Source organism: Drosophila nasuta, chromosome X, assembly GCF_023558535.2.
Source record: "Drosophila nasuta strain 15112-1781.00 chromosome X, ASM2355853v1, whole genome shotgun sequence".
Classification (NCBI taxonomy): domain Eukaryota; kingdom Metazoa; phylum Arthropoda; class Insecta; order Diptera; family Drosophilidae; genus Drosophila; species Drosophila nasuta.
Window position 1 is genome coordinate 1,467,611 of NC_083459.1, and position 12,253 is coordinate 1,479,863.

Genomic DNA, 12,253 nt, shown 5'->3' on the forward strand with positions numbered 1-12,253 from the left:
AACAGGTTTTTTAATTATCTCTTACTATCACATATCATATAATTTTTTATTAAGAAGCTTCAAATGCAGCTGATTTTTATTTTTATTTTAGAAAATTTTAAAATCTTTAATAAATTAAAGAATTATAACCTCAAGTCTAATAAAGATCGGTTTTAATGAATAACTTAGAAAATTCAATATAATATGTTCCACAATTGTTGAAGTAATTTTTTTTATGTATATAATTAAATATAAATTTTTGATATAATAAATAAAATTGTTAAATTCAAAAAAAAATCCAAAGTAACATTTCAGACCAGAAAATCATGTACAAACATTTACAAATGTTCTGTCTTAAAAATTAAAAAAAAAACTTGAATTTTTCTAATCTAATGTCCTTGAAACAAAAACATATAATCTATATCTTCTTATAAAAATTATTAAGCTTTAAATGTACTATAAAGTCAAGTAAATTGAAAATCTAAATTATAGAAACCTATTCTTCAAATTTAAATAGATTTATAAATAATAATCATAATAAAATTTATGAAATAACAAATTCAAGGCTTCAATTGAAGACAACATTTAAAAGTCTTAATTAAATATAAGAATTGATCAGTCATTTTTGAAAAACTCCAAAATGTAAGTAAAAGAAGTCTATATTAATTTCATTACATTTCATTTTAAAATGAATCATTAAAAATAATGAATTTTATTATTTATTTACTGAGCATCAGATAGTCGTGCCATGTGCATTCGCCTGGGGCAACTTTCTTATTTGTTCCATTAAAATTTACATAGCATACAATTCAATTTCGTGGTTCATTTGATTTCCATTTACGGCGAATATAAATCTATTTCTTTTGTGTGCGCCACTTGAGTTCGAAACTGTCTTATCTGGAGCAAAAGGCATTCCAATTTTATGGCAACTGCATTTTTGGCTAACAGAAATACTTGGAAAATTTAAAAAAAAAACACACACACACACACAAATACAAAAATTTAAAATATTAAAAATCAAAATAAAAGCAATGAGAGCCGGTCCGAAATATTCATTTGGTTTGGGGTTTTTTTGGTCGTTGGGGATGGCATTTGGTGACGTGCGGAGATCGGCGAGCGTCGCGCATAAAAATCTATTTTAATTCAAGGTCGCGTCATCAGTTTTTGTTATAGTTGTACAAATTGTAGAAATTGAGGCAAATTCCACAGCAACAACAACAACAATAAGAAGAAGAATTTATAAATTATTTGAACTTGATATACTTGATGTGTTTGTTGCGTTGCAGACACACACACACACAGATCGTTGCAAAGTTGTCGTTATCAATTGTCCAAGACATGATAAATATACATTAAAATGAATGACAGCTCGCCCCTCTCCTCTCCCTCACATTGCTAACATCAATTCAATTGGAGAAATATTGCACAAAAGACGAAACAAGTCACATTATTGTTCAATTATTCAATTGCACAATGATGTGACTATGTATATTTATTAGATGCCGGATTAGCTGTCGGTTGCCGTTTCCTTGACAGTCCCCCCTCTTCTTCTCCCTTTCTCTCTGTCTCATGCCGACCATCTCCCTTAGGCAAGCAGCACTTTTCGCTGGGCGACGGGAGAAATTGAAAGCATTTGTGTAATTTGAGTGTGCAGCATTAAAGTGAGTGTCGCTTATAAGTGCGAGTATAACACCCGCCAAGCATTGTGGTAATACACACTCTGTCGCACACCAACACACACACTCTCAATATCTATCTATTAAAAGTTGCGTATACGCAATGTGCGCTTGATTACATGCGACAATTACCCACGTCAGCTGTCGTAACTTGGACCGCCAACAAAAAGAGAACTTCATTACGAAGACTTTTCGGCATCCAAAATCATTAAGACTGTAACTGTAACTCACTAAGCCTATTGAATCCATTGTTGTTCCATTGTGTAGTGCAATATTCTATGACAATTGTGAAGTTCGGTAATAAATATGCTGCTAAATATTTAGGTTTAGGGTCATACAGATAATAATTAAAAATTAATACAAAAAAAAATTACCAATAAATATATATTCAAACTAAGTGTAGTTGGTATATTGATATACTACTACATTTAAAATATACTAAGGTGTACAAAATATACCATATTATCAAAGCAACTAAAACCAGTTTTTTTTTTCAAATACAATTAATTTCTTCTTTCTCAAAATAGCATTTTATTTTATCGCTTTTAAATGTTTACAGTTAAAAATACTGTAGTTTTGTTTCTACAGAGCAAAGAACAGCAAACAATAGAAAAATTTTAGGCTTATCCAGATAATAATCGAAGATCAATACCAAAAAATTACCAATAAATATATATTCAAACTAAGTGTGGTTGGTATATTGATATACTACTACATTTAAAATATACTGAAGTGTACAAAATATACCAGATTGTCAACCAGAGCAACTAAAACCAGTTTTGTTTGTAAAATACAATTATTTCTTAAATATCTTAGCATTTTTATATGATGATTATTAAATGTTTAGAGTTAAAAAGACTGTAGTTGTATTTGTATGTTCCATAAATCAATCTTTAGAATTGCGATTCCAATTAACATTTTGGTAAATATTTATGCATCAGCAAAAATTTTAGGTTTACTCAGATAATAATTCAATAAAATAAAAAACTTTAGCAGTAAATATACATATATTTGTGTGTGTAGTTTAATAAAATAATAAATAAAAAAAATGCATCATTTATTTTTAGTTTTTGAAAATCTTTAAGAAGTACATTAAATAAGTATTTATTATTTCACTTCCTATTAATACTTATAAGTCGTAACCCAAAATATCCTGATTAATAAGATTATGCTAAAATAAATTAGTAACTTAAAAAAAATTTGAAATTTTGTAAAAAATTGTGCTCTAACAATAATTCTTAGTAAAATTGTGGTTTGTTAAATTTATTTTTCACTTTGAAAAGTAAAGTAAAATAGTCTTTATGACCTCGCTGCGTTTCAAGTTTTACAGCAAAATTTCCAGCTTAATAAAATTATAATCAACAAAAAAGAAAGGTGAAGTCAAATCTTCTTTACATACTTTTAATAAATGCAAAACATTTCGGTATTATTCTTAAAATATACTAAATTAATATACTGAAAGATAATAAAGTATACATTTGGTATATTTATATACTAATATATTTAAATCACACTAAAGTTTAAGAAATATGTTATATTGTCAACTAAAACCTGAATTTCGAAAAATACAATTATTTCTTAAATAACTTTGGGAATTTTTTGGCTGATCGCAACAAAATGTTTAGAATTACAAAGACTGTAGTTTTGATTGTATGTTCCGAAAATTAAGCTCACTTGATCTGCGTGCAATAATTTTACAGACAAATGGACACAGCTATATTGTCTCGGCTGATCAAGAATATATTTACTTTATGGGATCGACGATGACTCCATCTGCCTGTTACATACATTTGCTGCCAGCACAAAGTATAAATAGTCTCTATTATATTCTTTGTATTCCAGTTTAAACATTTTGTTTATAATCTAGATTATTCTACGATTTAGGCCTTGCACATTGCATTCTAAACACCTGCTTGTGAAACGTAAACGCTCAATAGAAAATAAAATCAAGTCCGCAGTTTCGATTTAGCTACGCTCACCAAAAAATAAACCTTTTATAAAATTGTGTTATGAAATGAACTCTAGAAAGTTTTTTATATTATATATTTATTTAATACATTTATTAATTACAGGCATTGATGGGATCTGGTTCATTTTAACTGAAGTAAGGAGCAGCGAGCTGTTGAGAGGAACAGCGAGTTGGTTACGCGACCGCATTACATAAGTATATGTACTATAAACATTAGTATATGTTACATTAGTATAATATATGTTCATATTCAAAGTACATTTTCACCCTTAAATTTATAAGTACATTATTAATAAAAACCCCACATTTATAATTTTTTAAAATTAAAATCTCATGATATTATAAGTTGTTAATATTTTAGTTTCAATTTAAAATTTGCACAACTCCAAAAAGTGAACTATTAATTAAAAATAAAATCTGTTTCACAGTTTACCATTAACTCAAGCTAAAATTCATTTTTATATTTTTTTCAGAAATTTTGCTTTATCTACATATATGTTATTTGTAATTATACCCACTGCCCATAGGATAGAAGGGTATTATAACTCTGTGCCAACAGGAAATGAATGTAATAAAGAATATATATTCTTGATCAGCGTAAATCTGGTATATTTTGTGATCTATAATATATTTGAATGTAGAACTACATAAATATATAGTGTTCGGTATATTTCAGTATTTTTGTGGTATATTTTTATACCCGCTACCCTTAGGGTAGAAAGGTATTTTATTTGTACCGGCAAGAAAGTATAATGTATATACGTACATATATATGTTATGTATGCATATTCTTGATCAGCGACAACAACCGAGAGGATATACATAGATGCTTTGATTGACAATCTGGTATATTTTCAACTATAATGTATATTTGAATATAGTATTATACCAATATACCAAATATTGTCGTTTATTTTTAGTATTTTTTTGGTATATTTGTTATATACATGGGCGTTGATTAACAATCTGGCATATTTGCAATGCAGTACTTTATCAGTATATCATATATACCATTTGGTATTTGGTATTTTTAGTATTATTGTGGTATATTAATTTGCAACTATTTGGTTTTACTTTTATTACGAATGAGTTACGGGTATCTCACAGTCATACACTACAGTCGAGTGTGCTCGACTGTGAGATACTCGAAATTAATATACCACAAAAATACTAAAAAAAATACCTTAATTTCTTAGTTGTTTTGTATATATAATAATTTTGAAATACTTAAATTTCAATGGTCGCCTTGCACACTTGCTAAATTAAAAGTAAAATCGGTTTCTGTGTTTCGCATTAGCTAAGCTCACCCGAAAATGAAATGTAGGCTCGTCAATGTTACGAAATTGTTCAGCGAGTAGTGTAAATTACAATTTCAATTGAAACGAAACGCTTTGAACGTTGTTGTTGCTGTGCTTCTTAGCATTATTTTAATGGGTACAAGTATCACAACCCCCTTCAGACGACGGCGATGTCTCTTAAATCGCTCAGTTGATCTCTCATGCTCTCACCATCATGGGACAGTTTTCAAATTCGGCTATGCAAATGTAGCGGAAACCAAATGAAAAAAAACACACACACACACACACACACACACTCGATCGAGTGGAGAACATGTGACAAAAAAAAAAAGAAAATAAAAGGTACAAGTAGATACTTGGAGTATTATATAGAAATTCAAGGTGTCAAAATAGTTAAGAAAAATATCTGTAAAGTAGTTGATTTATTTTATGTTTTAATATTCTCGCATATTTACAAAAATTGCAGAAATACTCAATATGCAAGGAAATTTTCAATCTAATCTTTAAATGTTATTAAAATCATACATAGATATGTGTAGATATGTTTGTTTGCAGTTGATATGCTATTTTGTAGCGTATACAAGTTTCCGCAATGCTGATGACCGCTTTTGCTTGCTCTTAGATGCCACTCAAGTGTGTCACTCGAAGCATACACACACTTGTATATAATGAAGAATACATATATTTTATATACTATATGCACATATATCGATAGAGAAAAACATATATAGTATACATATACATATGCTATGTTTTCGTATTTGTCAAAACACTTGACTCCAAACTTCAATTGCTTAATAATTTGGGCATTGAGAATTATAAATAAACAAAACTAAATTATGCATAGCAAATGTTATTACCTTGAAATATTTATTTGCGTTGTTCTCACAAATGTATGATGATTATTCACAACAAACTATATATGTATTCCTTTCATATATATATATGTACATATGAATATATTTGAACCGCACTTTAATTCGACGCGTGCACACTTTATTTGGCTACGTTTTATTTATTACATTACACAGCACAGTTATAAGAAGTAATTTTAGTATTTTTCACTATTTTTGTGGAACCGCGAAACCAAAAAAACAGCAAAAAAAAATGAGTAATAATAATGATAATAATGGAACACGAGTCGTTAATATGTGTGCTAAGTATGCGCCAGCATGAAATCAAATAAAATAAATAAGGAAAGCAAAGCAGAGAATAGAATAGCGGAGAAATGAAATGTAAAAAATAGAAATGCAGAATGGGTAAAAATAAAATAAAATTCAAATGAAAACGTTGAAAATATTTGGCACCCGCCGCTGCTGGCGCTTTTCACTTCCGACAGGCGAAAATGAGATTCAAAACACAAATCTGCAAAAAAAAAAAAAGATATACAACAAAAAAAACAATATAAAAAAAATCAAAAAACACGAACTAACTTATAACACAATCTTTAAAGAAATGATATCAAAATATAAATCAAATAAATGAAAGAAAACGAAAATTTAGAATCAAATTGTGGAGGATGTTAACATATGATTTAAAACACAAATTTTTGACATTATGAGTTAGGACTAAAACTAAAGCAATTTCATTGAAAATATAAATTTAAAAAATTGGTGAATATATTTTCAAAAGCTTCTTTATGCAAAAAATAGATTAATTAAAAATTAGAAAATATTTTCACAAAGCTTAAAACCTTTTGAAATTCTAAAAACATTGAAATTTACTAAAATGATTTCAATGCGATATATCCTCAAATAAACAATCGCTAATTGAATTCAATAAACTTTAAATGGTTAAAATAATAAATATTGAAAATTCAAAGCAATTGCAGAAAATAATTAGAATACAAATCGAAATGATAATGATAATAGCTCAGTATAGAAAAGAATATTATTCAATGTTTAGCAAAAATGTAGAAAATTTTGCGGCATATGAAAGAAAATCGCACAACACGAAGCAGAAGCAACCACGCCACGCACCACACAACAACAACAGCAACAATAACAAAAACACACCACGAGGCAAAACGAAACCGAAACGATGATGAGATGATGAGCTGACTGACGAGCCACGAGAACCGATCGCAGCGCACGTGAAGATCAACGCCAGAGCATCGCGAAGAGACTGAATAGCGCGCCCAGATGATCGAATGCCGCCTCGCAAAACAGGCAACAGGCCGGCCGATCGACTTTAAGGGTGTCGCGCCAAACAGTGCGGTGAGGTCTTCGCTTACAGGTGCGGGTGTTCGTGTCGCTGTAGAGGGGGAGGAGCAGCCGAGGCGTGCGGTGGGAAGGGGGAAACAGTGTGCGCGTGGGCAACGGACATTTAACGGCTTGATAAATGAATGGAACGCGTCGCACACGATTTGCGACAATTTTAACAGAGCGCAACAGAAACAGAAACAAAACGATGTGGAGCAAGAGAGAGTGCGAGAGAACGAGAAGGAAGCAGAAAGCGCTCAGAGCATGACAGCGAAAGCTTTCGATTTGTGCACAGGTGTCAATGCAATAAAGCTTCCAAGCAAGGCTGCTTAAAGCTTCAAGCTTTCATTCAGTGTGCGCAAGAACTTTCGATGCGGAAAGCTCAGCAATAACTTTGCATAATGCAAAATTTGGCTATGTTGCGGCAGTTGACGAGCTTCTGCATTCGAAAAACTTTCTTTCTTTTTTTCTTTCTTGCAGTTTTCTTTCACTGTTATTCTTATCAAGATGCAACTTTCGATAGCAATTTTACGAGTCCGCTGTTAAATACATAGCGACAAATGTAGCTTACAGAAACCTTTTAATTGGTAATAAGCATGCAATACCAAACTTATTAATACCCAGTTGAAAAGAAATCCAAATATGTTAAACAACAAAAAATATATCTTATTTGTCCGTTCGTACGTTTGAAATTTATAAAAAAAAAACATTTGGGTATTGGATTATTTTAAAATATAATCTTACCAATTACCTAAATAAAGGGGTAACACCACTGTGCAATATTCAAAAAATCAAACAAATTTTCTTGCCTTAAAAGATAGTTCAACTATTCTATCAGGGGATGTTTTTATATGAAAAAATTTATTATATACTTTTAAATATATGTTTAACAACATAACAAAATTTTATTCATTTACCCTCATTCCTTCAAAACGAAAAAAAACGCAAAATAACGCTCCAAAAACAAGAGTTACAGTGGTATTACCCCTTAAAAAGAAAATTTTTCATTTAATAATTTTCAAGAATAGCCTTGCAAAAAACCGAGGTAAAATAATTATATTATGGAAAATCAAATATCTTAATGGTCGCCTAAATATGGTTGAAAAAAATGTCGTTAAATAATGATTAGATGATTTTAATTTTTTTTTTTGTATTTTTGAAACAGATCACGTTCAATAAATTGTACACTATTTGTCTATTTGAGAAAAGTCAAGATTATTAATATTATGAGTATCTCTGGAATCCGAAACTAATAAGAAAGCTAAAGTAAAGTGTGCTCGGCTGTTAGTTACTCTCTATCTATTAAGAATAAAAGCAAGACAGTGAAGTATTACTCTTAAAATATACAAAATAAATATAATCAAAAATAGTCAAATATACCGAAAACTTCATTTGGTTAAAAATATAGCATATATGTAGTTTAAAATGTAACCATTTTGTCAACCAAGCAACTTTACCCGATTGCAACAGCCGTTTTTATCTGATAACATCTAACATCTAATCTAAATCAGATCGTAGTTTCAAAATTGTGCTTCGTATTGCTTTTGAGACAGGCGCAGTGAATATTTATATGATAAGTATCTTGGCAATCCCCAATATAAAAAAATTGACTTTCTTCAACTATTACTAAATTTTGATTGCATAATATCTGAAAGGCAATTTTTGGAAAATAAAAGACAGGTGATGTAATTTACTTTAATTTTTTTCACTTAAACACGAAAGACTTTATTACCTTCGGATAGGATATATATTTCTTATGTGAAGAGTTGAGTGTAGGGCAAATTGATATATGCAATGTATTGGTTAATCTTGTCAAGTGGGTGCATTGTTGGCTCTCAGCTTACTTGGGGTTAGCTGCCGCTGGTGGAGCAGCTGCAGGTGGAGCTGCTGCAGGCGGAGCTGCTGCTGGTGGGGCAGCTGCAGGTGGGGCAGCTGCAGGTGGAGCTGCAGCCGGTGGCGCTGCTGCTGCTGCTGCTGGCGGTGCTGGTGGATCATCGTCATCGTCGTCATCATCGTCCTTCTTGGGCTTGACATCTTTGGCTTTAGCCTTCGCCTCGGCAGCCTTCTTTTCGTCGTTCTTCTTCTTGGCCTCCAGCTGAGCGGCAATCAAGGCCGCATCACCAATGGGCACATTCTTCATCTCATTGGCCGGCGTTGGCTTCGGTTTGCCAAAGCACACCTCGGCAATCTTCTTGTGCGTCAGATTGTAACCAGAAACGCCGCGAATCTTCGGCTCCACGTTCTTGGCATATATGTCGGCGGCGAGTTCGTCGATGCCAACCTCACGATCGGCCACCACCTTCTTGGAGACGGCAGACATTTCCTTGCGCACCGCCACATCGATGGCCTTCAGTTCGGCCTCGTCGGTGAGACCCAGCGAGAGTATCTGCTTGCGGAAGCTCTCGATGGGATCGCGCTGCTTGCGCACCTCTTGCACCTCCTTGCGTGTGCGATACGCCAAGCCCGGATCGGACATGGAATGTCCCTCATAGCGATACGTATTCATCTCCAGAACAATGGGGCCATTATTCAGTGCATGCTCGATGGCAAATTGAGTGGCACTGCGCACCGCCAGCACCTGATTGCCATCGACCCACAGTCCCGGAACATACTGTCCACGCATATAGAAATCGGTGAGCGCCGCATGGCGACTGATGTGGGTGCCCATGCCATAGTGATTGTTCTCGCACACAAATATGCACGGCAAGCACTTCAGCTTGGCAATGTTGTACGCCTCAAAGACCTGACCCTGATTGGCAGCCCCATCGCCATAACACGCCACACAGACGCCCCCATCGCCCTTATAGCGATGGGCCAACGCAACGCCAGCGCCCAACGGCACCTGGGCACCAACGATCCCATTGCCGCCATAAAAGTTATCGGCATACGTGTGCATCGATCCGCCTTTGCCTCGACTGCATCCGCTGCGCACTCCAACCAATTCCCCAATCATTCCATGCGCCGTCACGCCCATCAAATAGGTCCAGGCATGGGCACGATATGCGGTGATCACACTGTCCTGCTTCCTCAGGCTGGCGCACATGCCCACGGCGACGGCCTCCTGGCCGATGTACAGATGACAGAAGCCTCGGATCTGCTTCGCCTTGTACATGTTCCCCGAGACGACCTCGAGGCGACGCACCTCCACCATTTGACGGTACAATTTGACCGCGTCCTCGCGCGACAATTCAACATCTGTGGGCGGGCCTTTCTCCAGTTCGTAGCACTTGAATGTCTGTGGTCGAGAATATCGAGAAAAGTAATTAGAATTGGAATAATAGTAGTAATAACAAGAGGATTTGTAAATGAGGCGATTTTATATTACTATAGACTAAGGACTATAGGCTACGTAAAAAAAAACAATGCATAATTTACAGAGGTATAGTAAAAATAAATGTATATACACATAGAATAGATAAAATTTCGAGATTCCATTCAATTTAAATAACAATGTAAAAAACATAATATACAATGAGTATATACCAAAATTTCAAAATAGTATTCAAATAAAATAATAATAGTAGGAATAATAAAAACAGTTGCAAATAAAGGTATTTTATATTATAATAGACATAAAAGAGGAATAGTTAAGAGAATAAATGTATATATGTAAATATAGAATAAACATCAGCAGCAAAATTTTGAGATTCGATTCAATTTAAAATAACAATGTAAGAAACATAATGTACAATGAATATATAACAAAATTTCGAAATATTATTCAAATAAAATAATATAAAAATCCCATTACAAAATAATTAGAAGTTAAATAATAGTAGAAATAATAGAAAAAGTTACAAATCAATTTAAGAAAGAAGTACAATGAAAATAAATTAATTTGACATATAATTGCATTTAAATTACTGAACTTTAAGCCCCTTTTATTTAATTTACTAGATTCTGAGCTTATTTATTAATAACAATTTCTAAGCGTTTCTTGTGGATACCTTTCCCCATAAAACCTATTATAATATGTTCTTTACATTGCTTTTCTTTAATTTCTGTTTTAGTAAAAATTCTTAAATTTATAGCTCTCAAATAAAACGTTTTAAATAATAAACATTAAACATAAAACATAAAGCCATGAAAACAATACGCTGATTTTAAAAATGAAAATTATATGAATAATTCTACTAAATATGTTATATGTGTTAATCGTGCCAACATTATTTTTCCTTGTAAATTAAAATTATCCAATTAAAAGCGAAGTAATGAATATACTTTTGTTCAGTATATACATATATTATAAGCATATATTATATAACACGAATTTGTATATAGTCCATAGTTGCATCTTCATGACCATCACATAAATCTTTTTCTATATGTGCAGTTACTTAATTTGCATAATTAATAACCACAATATTGTAGTCAGAGACTTATATAGTCAGCGATGGTCTATCCTAAACTAATGCCAGTAATTTTATATTATTACTTAACTATAAACAAAATAAAATAAATATATAATGTTATATGTATTGATATGCTCTATGTACATATATCCAACTGCTTACAACTATGCAGTATAGAATAAACTAAAATAAATAAATAAAGTAGTATGGATTGATATACAATATATATACATATAAATCTCCAAAGAGTTCTCCTACTTACATTCTCTAGCGTTAACGTTGAGCAATCGGAATTGAAGCGTCTTTGGATTCGCCACACATTGCGTTCCATGCACTGTTCATGCATCAGGTTTCGCAGTAATCGTAATCGTAATCGCATCATCGAATGACATCCGGGCGCCGTCCGTTGCATCATCTTGTGTCAGTGGCTAGTTCACAAAATATTCAACTATGCTGACGATACACAATTGTTTTACGGTCCCCTAAAGTGTCCAGTGTGAAAGGGACCACTAAAATTGTCTCGGTATGGTATTAAAGGAATAATAAATTTAACCTTAAATTTGCTCTTTTTGTAAGTATTAAAACCGCATGAGGACAAATAAAACAGAAATTCTAATTATATAAAAAATGAAATGAGTGAATAAACGTTTGCCGAAAAATACTCGAAAAAAATATGACTTATCGAGCTAGATGCCAATGTGATCTGAGTGTAAAAACAAACTAAACTAAACATTTACAAATGTAATGCAATGTTTACTAAGTTTTAAACATTTTGGTA

At 32.4% G+C, this 12,253-nt stretch overlaps 2 protein-coding genes across 3 annotated transcripts in view; both read right to left on the reverse strand.

Annotated features, from left to right (window-relative positions):
* Positions 1–7,037, reverse strand: part of LOC132796195 (uncharacterized) — a 43,973-nt gene extending 36,936 nt beyond the window's left edge. Inside the window, exons 1-2 of one of the 2 annotated variants that reach the window (XM_060807274.1) lie at positions 6,938–7,037; positions 5,783–5,986 (exon numbers count right to left, since the gene is read on the reverse strand). The gene's annotated coding sequence lies outside the window, so the exon portion shown is untranslated. Of the gene's footprint in view, positions 1–5,782; positions 5,987–6,901 lie in introns of both variants that reach the window. The other variant, XM_060807275.1, reaches the window with a different exon arrangement.
* A 1,772-nt stretch (positions 7,038–8,809) lies between these two features.
* Positions 8,810–12,213, reverse strand: LOC132795490 (pyruvate dehydrogenase E1 component subunit alpha, mitochondrial). Its single transcript, XM_060806229.1, has 2 exons — positions 11,738–12,213; positions 8,810–10,358 (listed from the first exon to the last, which is right to left on the reverse strand). Exons 1-2 carry the CDS (start codon positions 11,888–11,890, stop codon positions 8,964–8,966), a joined length of 1,548 nt encoding a protein of 515 aa, XP_060662212.1. The 5' UTR covers positions 11,891–12,213; the 3' UTR covers positions 8,810–8,963.
* Between the last annotated feature and the right edge of the window lie 40 nt (positions 12,214–12,253).

What these genes read in the sequence shown, in the direction of transcription:
- LOC132795490 (XM_060806229.1), bottom strand. Translation starts at nt 11,890, where the DNA reads ATGATGCAACGGACGGCGCCCGGATGTCATTCGATGATGCGATTACGA. An exon ending in CAACGTTAACGCTAGAGAAT is followed by an intron (nt 10,359 to 11,737) that starts GTAAGTAGGAGA and finishes TCTCGACCACAG; the next exon opens with ACATTCAAGTGCTACGAACT.